This window comes from Polyodon spathula, chromosome 4, assembly GCF_017654505.1.
Source record: "Polyodon spathula isolate WHYD16114869_AA chromosome 4, ASM1765450v1, whole genome shotgun sequence".
Classification (NCBI taxonomy): domain Eukaryota; kingdom Metazoa; phylum Chordata; class Actinopteri; order Acipenseriformes; family Polyodontidae; genus Polyodon; species Polyodon spathula.
Window position 1 is genome coordinate 20678760 of NC_054537.1, and position 20335 is coordinate 20699094.

At 34.6% G+C, this 20335-nt stretch overlaps 1 protein-coding gene across 4 annotated transcripts in view; it reads right to left on the minus strand.

The window, feature by feature from the left end:
• Positions 1–903: 903 nt before the first annotated feature.
• Positions 904–20335, minus strand: part of LOC121314304 (pituitary adenylate cyclase-activating polypeptide type I receptor-like) — a 57504-nt gene continuing 38072 nt past the window's right edge. The window contains exons 8-15 of one of the 4 annotated variants that reach the window (XM_041247412.1): positions 19596–19749; positions 18460–18520; positions 17065–17134; positions 16412–16503; positions 5709–5792; positions 3441–3570; positions 2772–2813; positions 904–2046 (exon numbers count right to left, since the gene is read on the minus strand). In XM_041247412.1, the coding sequence (XP_041103346.1) occupies positions 1858–2046; positions 2772–2813; positions 3441–3570; positions 5709–5792; positions 16412–16503; positions 17065–17134; positions 18460–18520; positions 19596–19749 (822 nt within the window). In that variant the 3' untranslated portion in view covers positions 904–1857. Of the gene's footprint in view, positions 2060–2771; positions 2814–3440; positions 3571–5708; positions 5793–16411; positions 16504–17064; positions 17135–18459; positions 18521–19595; positions 19750–20335 lie in introns of all 4 variants that reach the window. The other 3 variants (XM_041247410.1, XM_041247414.1, XM_041247413.1) reach the window with 3 other exon arrangements.

Sequence of the window (20335 nt, forward strand, 5' to 3'; positions counted from 1 at the left end):
CATTTGCAGGACAGAAATGTTGAAATGAAAGGATGTGTCTTTTGAAGAAAAGCTGAAAGCTGTTGAGCGAGTGAATAGTGAAGCTAACAAGTGAATGTTGCATGTGATTTGAAAGCTGGCAAGTCACAGTATGATGCACATCTTTCAGAACATAGACATGCATAAGAAGAAGCAGGAAAAAGTAACTGAATCCTTTCCAGAGGTGAACTGGCTGTCTGCAGGGTATGTTACTGTATTTAACAACAAAAGTAAGTCACTGTTTTTTTATTTTTTATTTTTACTTTTGCTTTGCTAATACCATTTTGTTTTGCAATACAGTAGTTACTGCTGGTGCGTTATTTAGTTTCCCCTGCAGCATCGAGTATTTGCCCTTTTTTATACAAAATCTGTAAAGCAATACTGAACAACAAATGTATTTTACAGTTACATTATTTGTTGACTTATTTTTTTCTGTGTCTGATCTCACTACCCTCGTTATATAGCTGGTTTAAATTGGGGGTGGTTTTTAAATCCACCACCGTTTAGTTCATTAAAATAGATCACTACAAGTCCAATACCACTTAAAGTCAGCACTTTGAACCACAGCCTCCTGCTACTTTTCTCTCCTGATTAATACAGTATAACACATTCAACAGGCACATTGTTAGTCATTTAGACACAGTGCTATATACTGCACAGATATGCCCTGCAAAGACCAAAACTATACATTTAAAATTGTTGAATGTTTGTTGCTTCTGTTGAATAAAACATCATAAGCAGAAATTGTTTCTGCTACATTATTACAATGACACTAGTATGTACACGTTTTTATAGTAATATATATATATATATATATATATATATATATATATATATATATATATATATATATATATATATATATGGTCATATCCACAATAAACTCAGCTGATATTTTTAACTGTTCAAATACCTTTATTGATATCTGTAGTATATTGGCTTCAATAGCAAACAAGCATTTCTCTGACTGGGTTTGTCGTTCTTGTAGCTTGTAGAAATACACACAAATCACCGTAAAAATTATTTGCTGATCTGTCATACAATTGTGTTGTTGGTTTTGTATTTTTATAGGCTCCAAGCTATAGTCAAGCTGAAAATGGTAGTCTTTCTAGACATGGCTTAAAGTCAGTACATTTATTACAACTGTCTTAAAGTCAGAACATTTACTGCAAGCTTGCCAACTACTTAATCAGACAGGTTAATATGTGTGTTTTTTTTTTTTTTTTTTCTAGAAACTAGGAGAAAAAACACATTTCTTCTTTAACACTTCTATCCACAGTACATACAAAGGAGAACAAAAAAACAAATTTTGTTTATATTGAAAGCAGTGTATAATTAAGCAATTCCCCTTCAGAAATATGTATTTACAGATGCTAAGGTCCAGGTTATGTTGGCAAGAAAGGTTAAGGTGTGCAAACAAACTAACCCACTGATATTTAGGTAACAGGTTTCTCATTTCACATTTGAAAACAAAACTGGCTATGTCTACCAGACTTAGTGGTTCTGATCATTTTTGTAAATTCATAATATGCATTTGTAGAAACATTCAGAAATGTTTTGATTCTGCATCTTAAGAGAATGTAAGCTAGTGTTTGATGACTGCACACCACATAACACACAATATTAATTTCTTACACACATTACATCACCTGAAATTAGATGAATTTAATCTGAGTGCAGAATTTCATAAAATGAGATGTATCTTTTAATAGTATGATATATACATTAATTATCCTTTCTTTACTCTTTCTTGTTCATCTCACTCTTAGGCACCAGGATTGTGGTGCTGCCAGCTTTTACTTCTTGCAGGACTGATTTACAGTGGAACCCTTTAACACTTCATGTCGGCAGGTTCTCCGCATTTATGCTCGACATCCGAATCTGAGAGCTGCTCTTGCTCAGAATTGACAGTTGCGTCCCCCCGTTCACTCCGCTGCTCGCCAGTGACGGATGACGATGTTTCAAATCCACAGCAAAGTACCGGTTGACTTTCCAGCTCCTCCATTTCCTCTTTATTTCTGACTGCACCTTTAGGGAGAAACTTGAAAAGGTCATTTTTTAATGTACTTAGCTGTAGAGGTGCACGCTGATTCACAATTGTCAACATTGCCAAACTAAGGAATGAGGCGAATAATAAAAGGTTCCTTATGCGAATGTTTGCAATTTCATTTTTTTTAAAACTACATTAACAAAATGTTAGTACTAATTCCTTTTCTCACATTTTTAAGTTTTTTTAGACAACAAAATTTCACATTATTGAGACTAAATCTACTTTTGTGAACTACAAATATACTTCAGAATAGCTATACTATTTGTAAAACAGATCCCTGTCACTTTTAATACGTTTTGTTTAAGAATAATTTAGAACATGTTTATTTTCATTTTTATCTAAATCAATATTCAAACCCTTTGTGATCACATTTGTAAACAGTAAACTCAAAAACACTCACTTTGTTGTTATAGATATACCAATACAATAGGGATTACAATACTATGGATTTTGAATTAAGAGAATGTCAGGTAAACACTATAAATTGATCTGCTATGAAGGCTTTGTAGTGCTATAAGCCTCTTTGTTTCCATAAATGGACTTCAGACAGAATATTGAGTGTTTGTGTGGTAATGAAACTCTGACTAGTCTAAGGCTCATTATTAACCAGTAATGAACCTGCAGATGTCTGTTTGATCAATGTAGAGATTCAACTGTGAACCTGCTGTAGGTAAAACAAAGGAAGATAAATGGTTGGTCTTACCTCCCCATTCAGAAAACAATACAGAACTGCAACAACAAACCCCTAAACAAAACAAAACAGAAATCACACACTGGAAACAGTATTGATTTATTTTTCAAAAGCTTAAAACTCTGTACAATGCCTTGGACAACAAACGCTGTGTACAATGCCTTGGACAACACTTGGAGACCCCAACCATGCTCTGAATGTTAAAATTACCCTCCTCATTAGTGAAGGATCCTTAAGCAGCCCAACCAGCATTTCCGAACCATCAATTCATCAAGGGAACGATTAAAAAAATGTAGAGATATGACAGAAGGCCTAGTGTATAAGGTACATTCACTTTAAAACCAGGACATGCTGACCAAGACCACTAGTTCTAGTCTCAGCGAGAATTTGCATAACTTGTGGTAAATTATACACTTATAAGAATTGCCTAGTTCTAGATTTTGTGTGGTCTGTTGCATTCCTACTCGGTTTTAAATAGTAAACATTTTTCATATATAATATAAGTTTGCTTGTTCGTGGGCAACAAAGGTGTAAATCTGTCAATAGAATGTTCCTCTTTACTCTTACTGAAAAGTCAACTCCACACCAGCAAAAATGGTAGTATACAAATGGTGTACATTAAAGTCACACTCCTACTTACAGTATTATTCACATCATTTATTGAAAGCAGTTCGTACTCACCTGAAATGATCCGAGACCAAGTTCAAAGACGAGCCGTTCCTTTTTACTCACATTCTCGGGGGAAAAGGCAAACACTGTGTAGTGAATTCCAAAAAGTGGGATCAGCAGAAGAGTTGAGCGGGCCAGTCTCCTGGTAAAACAAGAGAATCACATTAAATGAATGGCTTGCAGCTGGGGTGTTTTTTTTCTCTCTTTGAGAGGATGATAAAAATGGAAATGGGTATTTGGAAATGGGTGATCCATTCAACCACAGGCAACAATAGGACAAGTATACCTCTTGCCAATCATTCGTTGTCAATCAACACTAACTTGATGGCAACTTTTTTGTGAGGTGGGGAATAATGGCGCTGTCTAGACAGCCTACAAGAGCCCTTCCAGCTTTGTGAACAAACATCACATACAGTAATGGCTCCATTCAGTCTCAAGCCAAGACTGCCCATTACATGTCTGTCGAATTGTGAGGTGATTTTGTAATGTGGACTAATGTCCTCTGAGGGCTATATTGTGATTACAAAAATCATTTTACCAGTGACTTGATACCAGTGGTTTTGCATGTCACTAATTCTTAGTTTTAAGTTTCATATATGTGACAACAGGGCACAAGCCTTCGTGATTAAAAATATATATTCTGTGGTTTGTGAAGCAGGCTGTCATTTGTGATGGTGCCTTTATCAATGAAAACGTAACATTATATTAAAACACTGTTCTAATATATTAAAATAATATGAACAATATTCTTGCTTTTAAAATAACATTTAACCACTAAAGAAATAAAACTACACAGGATATTCACACTTAATGAGATAGTCTAAGAATTAAATTATCATCTCAAATACTACCTAAAATTATAATAATCTAACCATGTGGACTGAGTGTTGCATTATCTGTAGGCATTATTTTGTTATATGTACACACACATTCAATTTGACAAAGATGAATAGAATGACAAACTTCAAGAGGACTGCACAATACAATAAACATTTATATAATATTCATAGGAACAATATGCATTATGATTTTGCATTGAAAAAATACTTTATAGGTTGTGGATGGGTACCTAACAAAGGTCACACACAATATCGAAGACAAAATGTAAAAGTTTTCAGGAATATAAAAGGATGATAATGGCAGGGGACATGACAAGACCTTGGGTAGGATTGTTTAAGGCAATAGAAGATGATACATACATTTTAAGATTCACATAATTAAAGGACAATGCAGGCACTTCTAGCTTGTGTATGTCATGGTCTGATTTGGAAAGGCATGGTGGTGTACCCTTAGAGAGGGGGATGTCATATCTGGAGCAGGGCTGTAAAAGTACATCTTATGCAACTGGATTATTTCCGGTATTCATTGACTTGGTTGTGAATACTATAAAAAGTGAGCTTAACAGCTAGATAGCAGGCTGTTGACAGGTTCTGTTTCACTTGTCTCTACAAATCATTTGCACATGCACAATGAAAGGGTCACTCTCTCGATCAAAAGAATTTGGAGATTTCAATACCTACCAGACAACCCCTAACCAGAGCTGACAGAGTCCTAGAACAAGTTTGTTTTTGATCTGTTACTAATGTAAACAGGCTGGATTCCAATTTGATTTAAAATTACCAGTAGTCCAGGCAGAAGATAGAAATGTAACATAAGTGGTGAGATTGACCCTAAAATAACCTGACATATTTGGTTGCATTAAAGATGTGCTCTTGTTTTTTTTTTTTTTTTTGGGGGGGGGGTTCTGACTAAACTTGACAATTCAGAATATGGGCATAACTGTTAAAATATGTACATCTAAATGTAATCAAGTCTCCACAAATTATATGTTGTGGATAAACATATGCTTTTCTAACATTTTTTGTTGTCAACCAAATTTCACATTATTGAGACTGAGTCCACATTTGTACAAACACACCACAGAACGGCTACAATATTTGCAACACAGATCTCTCTCACTTTTTATCATGCATTCTTTCTCTTGGTTATCAATGTATTTCCTGATGGAAACCATCATTAAGATGATCTGCAGCAACGCTGCCATGCCTGTTAGTGCCATCTCTATCTTTGAAATGATACATGGAAGACATGTATTCATCTTCAAAAATAGGTGCTTTGACAAATGCAAATTCATATATAGTAACGGGGGTAAAATATGCTAAACAAAAAAGGATGTCATTGTGAAGAATGAGCAATTGAAAAAGGGAAATGTCAGGAAAATGTAACCTGATAATCATGCTTCACAAAAACACCAAATGTTAGACAAGTACTTCCACTTACAGGGTAATGGTAGATAGTTCTGACATCTTGCAAGAATGCTGGTTAGCCCTCTTAGGCTTACAGTAGCATTTCTGAACACAGCTGCTAAATATGACAAGGTTAGCATTTTCAAGATTATACATAATACTGAAATGAGACCAAATTGATTGACACAATCCTTGCAACAGACGACAGAAGGTCCTTATTTTAAACAACAAAGAAAGAAGAAGCAATAGGTCAAAGTGAACACAAACAGATGGATATGTGTTAAATGAACACATAAACATTGATTCACAGTATTCTAAAAGCATTGATTGTTATGCTTGATTGTTTCAATCAAAATTTCAGCCCGGTAAATAAACATATGAAAGACATAACTACAAAAGGTAAGTTTTACACAGAGGTAAGTGCTAATATAACACAATAAAACAAAGACTATATATCTATCTATCTATCTATCTATCTATCTATCTATCTATCTATCTATCTATCTATCTATCTATCTATATATATATATATATATATATATATATATATATATATATATATGATATATATTATATTCCCCGTCTTCGTTTACTAGTAGGTGTGGAAAATCAATTAATCGCATTTTTGATCATTGTGTTAACTCAAATCAATTAAGAAACACATGGAAAAACTAGTTGTTAACATTTGTTTGAAGGCACTGGTTGTATGGAAAATATACTGCCCTCTTAAAAAGGCATGGAATGAGGAATAAAATGCTGTATATTTGTTATGCTGCAAGCTGAAAATAAAGATAATATGTTTGGGAGGAATTCTTAAGATGTCAGAATTATTCCCCATGATTCAATATAATATATAGTGCATAAGCCCAAAACACTTCAACCCCATTTACATAACCTAAAATGTATTTATTTAAATCTATTTCAAGGAGGCAAATAATGCATTTCACAATTAATAACTATTACAATATTTTTTAAACTATCATACATCAAAGTGGAGAAGAAATTTACCAAGATTGTGTTTTAGGTTCAGCTACTGACCTTTTTTTTTTTTTTGAGTACATTTTTTGTTGCAAAAGTAATTGTTGAAATGTATCTTGAAACTCAGAAGGACATTTTAAACATGATGGTCTACTACAGTGGAAGTAACAGTAAGGTTTCAGTCAAACCATTGCATTTTAGCTTGATTAGCCATTTGTGATGCTTCAATTTCTCAAACGGTTCACGAGGCGTGAGCTGAGGGCAGAAGAAGCAGAAGGGAACGGTTAGTAGGACAGAGTGCCAGCTAGAAAGGACCGGACCTAGGATAGAAGAGCAGGTGAGGCCCACTCTAGTAGCAGACCAGCGAAGCTAGACATGAAAGCTAGGATAGAAAGTGGTCACTGACTGAGGGCGGCGATGCCGACACGAGCTCAGGGCCGACGGACCTAGCAACCGAAAACATATACGAGGGTTATGACTCGTGGAGCCGCCCCTCAGAGGAAGATTGTCCTGAAAGACTGGGACACGAAAAGAGATAGAGAGGGAGAGGTACCCAGCATCTGAGACTTCTGTAAAGGGGCGCTTGTTAGACCCCCAATTGGCAGAGACTTCACGCTGCCTGGGACCTGAGATAAGAATAAGGCATAGAGGTTAGTATGGGACTCGAGCATGAGTAGCCATGTCCTGAACTGAGACAGAGTATAGAACAGCCTTGAGTGAAGCAAGATAAGCGCAGGAGCCTCGAAAGAACAGAGTGTGGCCGGGGGTCCGCTCTGACTCACACAGTGAGAACCCCCCTGAAGGTCAAGGGAGGCTGAAGCCTGCCCTGAGGTCGGGGAAGTGATGATCACTTGCCCCCCAGAGACGACCGATGAGAAGGCATGTAAGAGAAGGTGGAGGAGGGGAGGAGGAGGAAAACGAAACGCTAGACAGCAAAGGTGTAAGTGATCAGGGCTTAAATAGTAAATAGGAACTAATTGACAAGAAATTGGAAACCCCCTTGCTGCACGCCTCCTGAACTACGCAAGCTAACATTAAAAGAAACTTCAATTTCTCCAAAGATAAAATAAAACCCCTAACCAATATAAAATGCCTTATATTAAATACCTTCTGTGACTTTTTTTATATAGTTTTGTATTTTAGCAGCGATTTTTCTCCTTTTAAAAAACAAAATTAGTAATTTGAGTAATCTGAATAGTTTACAACAGCTCAGCCCGAGTTGTTCTGCATTCCAAGAATGGTTTTAATGGGTGTGTGCAAAGAACCCATTACTCGTACACAGAAACCAATACAAATACTCATACTCAGATTTAACTTGGATGCTATCATCGGATAGACCATGGTAAAACCAGAAGTGCCATTAAATTGCTTCTCTGGCACTGATTTCCACCCAGAAAGTGGTTTAATGTTTATTTAACAAGGATTTTGAGCATTTCAAAGGCCTAATGTGTCATTTATTTTTGAGTTTTATGTAGAGAGAAATATTTGTGCACTAGACAAGTGAAATATTGTTTTTGCTTGTATTTGGAAAGTTTTTCATTTGTTTTGAATTAAATGAACGCCTCACAAAAACATGAACTTTGGTGACAGGCTCGCAGTTCTAAAGAAGACAGGAACACACTTTTTTTTAGGATGAGTCTTGTCTAACTGTTTTCAAACAAAACTACTAAGTACTATTTTCATGAACAATAACTGGTGTGACGATGCTGCAGTACTTGTACTAATGATGCAATGTTTTGAAAGTGAGTGCTCTTACGCAAACGAATTGCTCCACATGATGTGGATCCAGTGAGGTACAGTGTGAACTAAAAACATAACCTGCTGTTCTGCATACTCTCACAGACTAGACACTCGTTGTGGACATACCATAAATCAGAAGGTCAAATCTGCCAGTGCAGGCCAGCATGATACCTTTCGTGACCAATATAGCTTAGGATCACCCTACTGGGCAATCTTGTTTTCTGACAAGCTTTTAGAAGAAGGGCCGTGTTGCGTTGGACTGCTGCTGAGATGGTGGACTTCTTTTTGCTCTGTAGAAAAATCAACACAAAGCTGAAGGTGCAAGAACTACTGTCACCATCAGTGTCAGACTCAGTACTAGCAGCATCGCCACCCTCATTCACATTGCCACTGCCCCCTGCAGCCTTTGCAAGTTTCACAACCTGAATCAGCTTACTCTTCCACAACTCGAAATCCTCATCACCTAGGAAACAGCCAGTTTTCAAGAGCAGTTCCAGAAGCTTTTAGCCGCACACAAAATGATTGTTCTTGCTAGACAAAGATCCCAAAAAGCATTGAAAAATATGTGAAGTCCATCACAGACACCTGTAACCCTTTAGACCTCCAAAATTTAGATTTTGCCTGTTTTATTAAAATAAGCATAACTAAAAAAAAAAAAGCAAAAACTATAATTACACGTTTTTGACAGTTTTTGCAAAGTAAAACTTCTTGTTTTACTTCCACAAATATAAGGGGTTGTAAAAGAAATTAGCATACCGTTTTCTTTCAGGATATACGTTTGGCATATCAGCAGTATATTTGTTCTTGCAATATTTCCCTTACTTGAAACTCTTGTATCTCATCCGAATTGATGTCCGAGGCAGACAAGATTGATTCATTATCAATTTCTGAAACCATCTGAGCAACAGTCTCAACCGATAAAACTTTTCTTCTCTTAGGCACAGCCATTATTGTTTTGGTGTACTTCAAAGATGGACAGCTTCAATGATTCAAACATAACCATATATAATTTCCACTTCCAGGTCAAGAGAATCCCTTCTGTGTATAAGGAAGAGTGATTTGAATATGTTGATGTGATAATGATTACCACAACTAAAAAAAGACACCGGTGCTGGCGGGCGTTCTAATAATATGAAGGACGGACGCTCACAGTACCTGGAGTTAGAGGATAAAATAAATTATATACTAGTCATATACTAACCTTTAAAAAGGCTAAAATCACCAAGTTACCTTACCCAATATCAACTTAAATTATTATTATTTTTTAAAGTATAATGTAATAAATAACATTCTTTTCAAAAAAAGTTGTTGGGAAATCCCTTTTCCAAAGTGAAAGTAATATATTTCTGAAAATAATTTGATCCTGAGCTTAACATTTGGTCTGCCTGACCTCAGAATGATGGTTAGTTCCACTGTGTCAGAGACTGTATCACACTGGTACCTCTTCCTTCCTCCCCCGGATTGGCTCTAGACTCTAGACTCTGAGACCTGAGATTGACAGTCATCACTGCTCTATTGAATCCAGGAGCCGATTTAAAAAAAAAAAAAAATCTCAGAACAACAAGTAGTAGCAAAATTACTTGTTATATATACTCGTTAGTATTATTTGGCACACCCCTAGCTTTTAACATAGCTCTGTCAGTCTTTCTAATTTAAGTGACTTGTGTAAGTGAGCAAACCTATCTATCGAGAGCAATTGAAATGTGGACTAATGCAATCCACTGCTAAAAGTAATTAGATATCATTGTATTTCATGTTCTCTTGTAAATGGGGCTAATTATTTTTTCACCTCTTGTAGCACTACAGGGCACAATGCTTGCAGCAAGACAATGGCTATTCCTGGAGGTGTGTTCTTCTTTCACAGAGGCACATTTGATGAACATTTTAGTGGAGTGCTGTTTATCAGAACACGCAGCATCGACAGTGCAATATAGCAACGTTCGCTTCCTCCCTTAATTGGTAACATATGGAAAATCATACCTACCTATGATCTATCCCATGTTTCTCCCTTCTTTCCAGCAAGATACTGATTGGAGGAATGACGCAAATTAGCCGAATGCATGTTTATGAGTTTATTTTATTGTCATTTGTCAAGACTAAAACAGGATGCACAGGTGGAATGATGTGATGGAGATTCATAACGATAGCAAGGGAAAGGTTAAAGCACCTTCAAAAAGTGGTGATATCATGCATTCTGCGTTGGAAAGTATTGGAAATTGTTCAAACACTAATTGGGCAGCTCCACAAATTGAAATATGTGCAAACTCTTTCAACCAGCTGAATATGTGTTATAATGTGAAGTACATTAATATACTGATTGTTTAACTGTCAGGCAAAACCAGTCATTTTGTCTGTGGTTTTTGTCGTATACAATTGTTTCTGTTTTTTTCTACCTATGCTTGCTAAATTTGTAGAAGAAATGCCAAGTAGGCTTACAGCAACTAAAAAATAACCTGCAAAAAAAAAAAAAAAAAAAAAAAAACTTTTTCATCAAACTACAGGACTAGAGTAAGAATAAACATGAGTTATTCTTCAAGTCCAATACTTTCTGCAGTTATCTAGCTAATTTCTCACCATGGAGAAAAGTATTATTTCAGTTCCGGGGGCCGTCTTTGGGTACGATGCAGCACTGAGAAGTACATGTGATACACATGTACTGTGCATTGTTCAATGGACACGTACATTTTAACTGTTAATGGGAGGCAGCAAATGCAACACAGCAAACAACTCGAGGGACTATTTAATTATATATATATATATATATATATATATATATATATATATATATATATACACACACATACACACTGTAATAAGAATAAGAATAATAGTTATTATTTTTGAAAAAAAAAATCTCTTGATATTTAACATTTAATTGAAAAAAAAAAACATATCCACAGTATGTATGTCTATAAATGAAAATAATAATGTATTAATTTTGCCAAAAGTTTTATTAGGCTCAAAAAACATTGAGCAGGTTAATTCTATGAGGCACAGAGTAGAATTATGACATAGTGTCCAAGTGCTCAATAAACCCAGATCATGTGTTTATAATTATACATACTGTATATCTCAGGGCAATATACAAACAAACATGGACAACAATGAAACACATTTAAGCTATTATTTTCATTTATAGACATATATACTGTGGATATTTTTTTTTTTCAATTGAAACATATACAAACATGTAATAACATTAAAATTAGAGCTAAAATTAGTACAACATTGTCATGCACAGCCTGTTGATGAAATATTAGCAAATCATTTTATGTGTTTTGAAATGATGAAGAATGCAGATTCTACTTCCAAATACTTATATTTTTTTGCTCGTCAATGTATAATGTATCAATAATAAAAGTAATAACACTACAATTTTCACAGGTTATAGTTTTAATTATACATATAAGGCAACTTTTCGCATACTGTAAGCTTTGGCAGCATACAAGTTGAATAATTTGTACATATCTGATATAAGATTTGATTCAAATAAGAGTATTATTAAGTATACATGGGTGTTTGAAATTAAGGATAAAAAAGTGATCCTACAAAATTCTAAATATATTTTACTACAGGGGCAGTTCTGATGAACAGCACTCCACTTTCATAAATCACATACATAAGCTATTATACTGTATACACATGTAAAACAGCCAAAAAAAAAACCCACAAAAAACCAACATTGCCTATTCTATTAAAACCATACACATGGAAAAAACATTTTGTTGATACTGTTTGATATTTATATATGGCAAATGCTGTAAAGATAATCAAATTAAAGTAGTAATAAATATATTATTTTTCCAGAATACCAATACCCATTTACATGTACTGTGAGTATATGTTTAGTACAAATCATAAATATTTAAATGAGAAGCACTATTGGCCTCATTCACTAAAATGAAATTCACTTTGTAAAAAATCTAACAATTTATTCAACAAATGTTCACATACCTAATTCCTCTAATTCACAAACCCAATATATCTGATTTTCTGCAGGTAATTAAATTAAATTACTCTATTTAATGTGGCAAAATATACATTTTTCGGCCATTTTTATCAGTTTTTGGTAAAAAAAAAAAAAAAAAAAAGGTGGAGGAAGAACAATATTTCGAAAAGGCCAAACCTGTGATGCCAGGTTTATAATGGAAGAATCTGTAGTGCGGTTGGGGAACTTGTCCCTTATTATAAAAAATATATATATTGATTCAGAAAGTATAAGGCTCACAGGATGGAACCAAGGGAAAAAGAAAAATAATCGGTCACAAGCAACAGTAATGATGTGTCTTGTATGAAAAGAAACATAACTCAAGTTAAAAAAAGATGGCAAGATAATAAGGGCAGGATTTTCAAAAGGTTGTAAATGTTAACTCCAGTGGTAATCAAGAAATCGGTGTGTAGCGTTGATTTTGGCATTTTCGAGTGGTCATCGTGCCTATTTCGTTATTAAATAATCGTCCTAATGTGATTTCCGAAATTATGTTGACTTACGAAATAATGTTAATATCTTAACGAGCAATGCTTCTTGCGACTATTTCTTTTGTTTGTGTGGGAATTTAAAAGTGAATCTGTGTTAATTGTCATAGTTTAAATCAGGAGTTAATTTGCACTTGGAAAAGGAGACTTTTAATTAATGAAAGAGTACATAACTCACCTTGAAACAGACATTTAACAGACCGCAGCTGTGACACCAATGATACATAGAGAATGTACAGGACCAGAGTTAATAGGCTACCTAGATAATTCAATATTTGTAGTTATGAAAATATTTTAGCCTTTTCTATACTTGTGGTTATGAATGAGATTTATTCACTCTTTTTAACCATTTGACATGAATGATTCTTATATTGCTAAAATGATATACCGTTATTTGCACCCAGTGTAATATTACTACCAAGAAATTATCAATGCAATTTGAATTTATTTGAATTTTGAAAACATATGAGAGCTCATCTTTACTATAGATGTTATTTGAATTATACAACTGAAATCTTGCTATAAAAAAAAAGCACATTAGATATTACAATAAAGTTTCTTATGGTGATTTCAGATTTGTAATGCGTCCTTGGCTTTAACACCTGTGTCTAATCCAAACAAGATCAAAGAACAAACATACAAGGACACACAGACACACTAGGAATGTGATCGAGATCACTGACATGGAATTTGCCTAAATGCTGTCAGACCAGCACACACTGCGTACAGTGTTCACTTTCACATGTTTCTCTGCATGGGACATTTTCTTATAATACTGTAATCATGTCGAGTTTATTTATAAAGAAAATTGTGTATTACGTATTGGATTAAGCCTGGAGTTCTATGGTAATTTTAAAAGCTTAATGAATACACAAGGAAGTGTTACATACATCTTATACATGTAGAATAACTAACAACTGCAGGCACAAATGGCACTTCAAACTTACTTATTTACAGCCTACAACTGTACATGCTAAAAATAAAATACATACAACATTAGATGCCAACATAAGAAATTCCAACCAATATACACAGATGGATTACAGTCAAATTATCCCATGAAAATGACTAGTGGGGTTTAATTATTATTATTATTATTATTATTATATTATTATTATTATTATTATTATTATTATTATTATTATTATTTAATCCAGGCTTGCGTTCGATTTTTACCCACAAGCCACACAAATCAACATTTCATAAGTGTTCTAAATAATTGTACCATCTGCATGACAAAATGCACAATTTTAAATGACGTTTACAAATTATATACAATATAGATATCCCCATTATTTTTTATTTCCATTTGGCTGCTGCTTGCTGGTGGGAGAGCCGCCTCCCTGTACACTAGTAGTTTCCATAACAGCGAATTATGCTTCCATTCAATTTTCTTGATCTCATTAACATGCAATTTGATTAATGAGTTCTCCCTATTTAGTCGTTGAGACAGGAAATGATGTACGTGACATGCGACAATTATGTTTTTTAACGAGAAATGCGTTCATTAGCGGCCTCATCTACTCAATTTCAAAGCATTAATGGATTGATTTAATTAACACATTTTGTTTGAAAATCACTTGCTACTAAAGCTCTCATTACTATGCCACAAGTTTGATACAATAACACTGTTTTTTGAAAATCCTGCCCTTAATGTTCAACAAAAAAGGAAGCAGCATTGTTTTTTTTTTTTTGTGTGAACAATTATCTTTATTATTATTCTTTGTTTTCCCCACCCTTTGGGACTACAGAAAGGGGGAGACAGTACAAGTAAATAAAATGTCACATTAATACAGAAATACAACATAATAGTTAGAGAAAAAAAAAAAAAAAGAATAAGTGTAGCCGAGCCGTACATCTTTCCAAAGAAATAATATCATGTAAACAGTTTAACCAGATATAAGAAAAGGAGATAAATTAGTTTAATAATTAAGCAATTTTAGGATAATGTGTGGCTGAAGGGCAAGTTGTGTCTAACACTGGATTGAACAGCAAATTGAAATCTCCCACCAAATATAACAGGGATATTCCCCAGTGAGGCAAATGCATGTTTCATCTGGTTGAAAGACCAGATATTTGGTGCATAGAGAACAGCAATACAGACCTCAACGTTATTCAACAGTGTAGTCACATAGCAAAATCTCCCCTCCGAGTCATTAACTTGAAGACGAATTTTGAGATATAGCTGTCTCTTGGCAAGAATATGGACTATGTTTATTCTGAGCAGAGGAATATGCAATTACCTTGTAGTTTATTTTGAAAACAAGCAACATCACTTAAAACCAAATGAGTTTCCTGCAAGCATGCAATGTCAATCTTTTTTTCAGAAAGTTCACTGACTCGGGACTCGTCATATAGCAATATCCAATAGGACAGTAGGATAGTAATGACAAAATCAGTAAAAGAAACAGAGGGGAGCATGGTTACAAAAATTTAGGATAATAAAAAGAGTTAGAAGGAACACTCTGCATATGATAAATCTCAAGTCACAGTTAAAATCTGTACTCCCTCTCACTCACTAATTCCGTGCCTTATCTACCCCGAAATCCCAGCCTCCACCTCCCTACATTGAGATTTGAAAAATAGTAATCTGCAGCAAAGCTAGTTCATCGATACCGACGCTTCATCTGGATTAAGCAATGAGAAGCGCAGGGCCCTGCGCACAGAGGGTTTCAATCGACCTCTTCAGGAGTAGTGAAAGACAGATGCTCCCCTCCATAATTGACTTTCAGTACAGCTGGATACACCAAAAAGTTGTCCACTCCCTGGGATCGAAGCATTGTTCTCACTTCGTCAAAGGCCCTCCTCTTCGTATCGGTTTTAGACACCTGCTCAATCACTTTGCTTTTCACTGACAAAGCATGGCTTCTCTAGTCTGGCACTGTAAGGCCTCAGCTAATTCTTGACATAAGTCTAAAATCGATGTCTGTTTAGTTTATAATTATCGATTATTTTATTGTCTAAAGTGCTAATTCTAGATTTAAAAAAAAAAAAAAATACCCTTGGTAAAGGTGCACTTTACTGGCACAATTTTGGTAGCTAAAGTCTTCTTCTGGTACAGTACATAAAAGCCATGGTAAGTACTGCAACATAAAGATAAAACACAACCCTTTAAGTAAATGTTCGCAAAAATCCCCATGCTTCGAGTAGGTGAAACCAACCTGGAGAAAGTGACTCAATTTCCTCTGGTGAACTCATTTGTGAATGAGAAAAAAAAAAAAAAATCAAGGTTTAATTATTCACGAGCTACATGTAACGAGGATAATCGCACAACATTAGTATATATGTTAAACCTCATTGAAACAAATGTTGACAGCTATTGCTGACTAAGGTTAATTTGAAAAATATGTTTAATTCGACCAGAAGAAAACGAAAACACTGCGAAACGGTGTAGAAAGAAACAGTGTAGAAAGAAACGGTGTAGAAAATGCTTAGTGAATGAGGCCCTTGTGTACCAATTCTGAAATTCCATAAACAGTATTTTCAGTTTTCTCATGTGTATGTTGTCCTGAAACAATAAAATATTGGATAGGTCATACTTACAAGTACATGCTGGATTCATTGCCTCCAATGTCAGGTGATTGTAGTTTTTGCACAAGAATAATTATAATTCCAATAAAGAGAACAAAGTTTATCTAGAAAGAAATGCATGCATAGTCACCAGCTGTTGTTTTGTGATCTCTATCCAGTTAAAAGTAAAACAATTAAGATAAAGCTGTTGTTCATTTAAACAATATTACCATAGTAAAAGCATAGCAAAGTGTAATAAGCATGTTAAAAATTGGTAAACATTGTAAATCCAAGAGAGGTATGGTAAAGCAGACTCAAACCATGGTAAACTGTAGTAAACAGTGGTAAACTCTGGAAAAGCATTAGAAAACTACAAAATTACAGTGCAAATTTACCATAGTAAACCGTTATAAGAGTTGTCAAAGAAAACATGATAAAAATCTATATTCATGGTTTTGTATACTCCAAATTGTCTTTATAAACATAGCTACAACACTTAATGTAATTAAATTATGTTGTTTTCTATCACTAGCTGTAGAAAGTTATCCAAAAATAAATAAATAAATACATACCTCAACAACAAACTAACCTTTATTCAAAAATAGAATTTATGCTGCAGAGAAGTGAACATTAATTTTATATAATAATTATATATCTTTTCTTTCTTTTTTTCTTAAATTACTTACCATAATCGAAGCAACAACAGGTCCTTTAATCACCCACCACAGAGCAGTGTTCTCATTCGTATCCCAGCACCTTTAAAAAAAGAAAACAGTCTGAGGTGATGGAATGGAATATAAAATTTAAATTTCAAATGTCTTTCACTAAACATGGTTAAACTGTTACATATCCCCCTACACTGTTTACAACAAACACATACTTAACCTTTGCTATATCCTATATTGTCCATACCGCAGCAATATATTCAACATAATCCTGATTTGTTTTGGTATTTTCATTCATACATCACACTGTAGGATGACTCAACAAGGGAGTTGCTTTTTTCAACTTTCACTTGGATACTTTCGCCAGGAGAAAAAGTTCTATCACTTCTAGCAGTATAGTCGGTATATGCTAAAAATATACCAGATCAGTACAATAAAGGTATGATGTCTTTCTTTTCAGTAAGAAATCAAACGGTTAAAATGGTTATATTATTTTCAAATGGTTATGTTGTTTTCAAATGCCCTTTCAGTTTTACTTCACTGGTCTCTAGTCCCCCTTTTTAAAAACTCAAAACCACAGCATTTTATTCATAGATTCAGCTATTGACTGGCGCTGACTGGACAAAATTCTTGTGTCAGCAAAACAGTGCCAAAGGTTGGAGTGGAAGATGCCTCAGGTATCTTATGTATGTATTTATGTACTGTCACATATAGGGAAAGAAAGTAGTGCAAAGATGATAGGTGGCAGTACAGGACACCCTACTATAGTCAATAAAAATGAAGAAAAGCTGATTGGAAGCCCTGGACACAACTTAGAAATGAGGAGAAGAGTACATCATTCTTGTTGTGCTTTGGGGTATGTTTAGTGTTATTGCAATGTGGGGATGGGGGGTTGTCTATTATTAGCAAGCCGTTAGCCAGCTCATTGCAATAAGAGTGACTTGACAAACACACTGGAACTAACTCTTTCTAGCATGGTTATTGCACCTCCAACACATTACTGTATGAATAGATGTATATACAAGATACATCTTATTTATCTTAGTAAATTATTTCTTCTGGTTAATTATCCCTTTTTAAAATGTACTATTCCAAGAGACATGTGTTAATGCACAGTATACTGTATTTGTAACTTTAAGATACACAATACCGCCTGGAGGGTGCTTTGAGAAAAAAACAATTGAAAACCCAAGTCATATGGTATAACACGATTCCATGGTTAATATGGCCAGTCACATTTCTGTAATATTCTCTTTTTAGAAGTGACACATATGCAGTGACACACTGCAAAGATTTATTCTAATAGTATTATATGTTTTATCTAAGTTTGATACATGGGCTATTAAACTGAAATGTATCATAACAAACAATATAATACATTATTTTCAATGGCAAAATACCTAAACAAGTACCTACCCATTGTCATCAAAGTGTAATCTAAGCACAGCCCAGGTGGTGACACAAACAGTAGGAGTCCCTGTGAACACAGATTTAATATTGATAATTATGCTTTACAATGCACATATTATATGCATTCTAATGTATGGGACAGCCATTTGTACGCTTGGCCGTATCCATAAATCAGCCACTATTCAGGAAATTGTTTTAGACTGCTGCTGTTGTCTTGAACAACAGTCAACAGTCTAGAGAGGTGCTATGTATTCAAAACATCATTACATTTACCAAAACAGACTAAGCACATTTATCAAATAAAATTTGTAAATATAAGTTTTTTTTTTTTTTTTTCATTAATAAGTCAACAGGGTCTGCCGTTTATGTGGGGAATACTGTGAAAAACAAACCATCATGCTCCCTCTTGTGGTTAAAATAAAATAATGCAACACAGATTTCTGATGAATTCCTTTTGCTTTTACAAGATCGGATAAGTAAAGCCCCTTTTACATTGGCATGCTCTACCCAGGTCAAAACTTACACGGGTCAGGACCTGGTGTCATGCTGGTCGGGTACCTGATTTCACACTGCTTTTGATAACGCTGGGTTGACGTGACGGACGCAAGTGCACAAGGCGCATACCAATGCCCTGGAATCAGTTTGTTACTAATGCTTCCACCCAAGCTTCCCTGGATTGAACCACTATATATATGTATGTATGTGATGGTAAAAGGTTCACTCATGTGGAGCAGCACTAGCAGCATTGAGAATACAGTATAGATCATTAAAATAGAATTGATCGTTTATTTTAAGGGTTTGTTGTCAGTTAAAGTGTAGGTATCTTCAAACAGTATTTGAGTAATTGCAGTTTGAACCAATCAGAATACATGCAAACATCAAAGGCAAGGGGACAGTAAAATAAAATAATCATACATAAATTAAAATATTTGAAGTGGGAAACACCAGCATTATATATTGTGTATGTTCATGTTTGATTGAAACAATTTGAAACATAAATTACTTTACTGTTTGTCTATTACAGTACAGTAATTTATGTTTCAAATTGTTTCAATCAAACATGAGCATACACAATATATAATGCTGATGTTTCCCACTTCAAATATTTCTCAAGTAGAATGTTAACAGCTTTCTTGTCTTACCCCATCCAATGATTGTGTACCAATAAAAATATCGCCGTTCAGGGAAGAAGGTCTCCACCAACAAGGTAAATAGGTAGAGCCCTTCAATAAAGAGCCAGAAGTAGTTTGACATGACGCAGTAGTGGAAAAACACCATCACTGCTTTACATTCAATCTGAGGGAAATACCAGAGGACAAAAAATGTATTTATATTATATCCTCTATAATATATATATATTACATAATATAATATATATATATATATATATATATATACACACACACACACACACACACACACACATATTACACACACAGCGCTCCATATAAGGTTTTGGGTCATTGAGTAATTTACTTTCCAATGTAGACACTATCAGAGGCGCTGGAGGAATTTTTATAGCGGGGGTGCTGAAAGCCACTGAACAAAACTATAACCCCTGTATGTGATGGAGGCCTACTACCGCACCCCCAGCACTCCTTGACACTATGTGAGTAAAATGTATTTTGGGTGAGCAAAATGCAACATTACCTTAAAGTGATGAGTACGTTCAATAAATACTGTACTTACTTTAATGGTAAATTATGGGGTATACATTAAATACAGCCTTACTTTTTAACTGTAATGTCACTTTGAACAACTTCCCAATGTTTCAGTATGTTTAACATACCTTTGTCAAGGGAAAGTCTGTTTAAAAACAAACTGGAGGAACTTATAGGCTTTTGATGCCAATGCAACTCCACTCAATTATTTCTATTTTTAT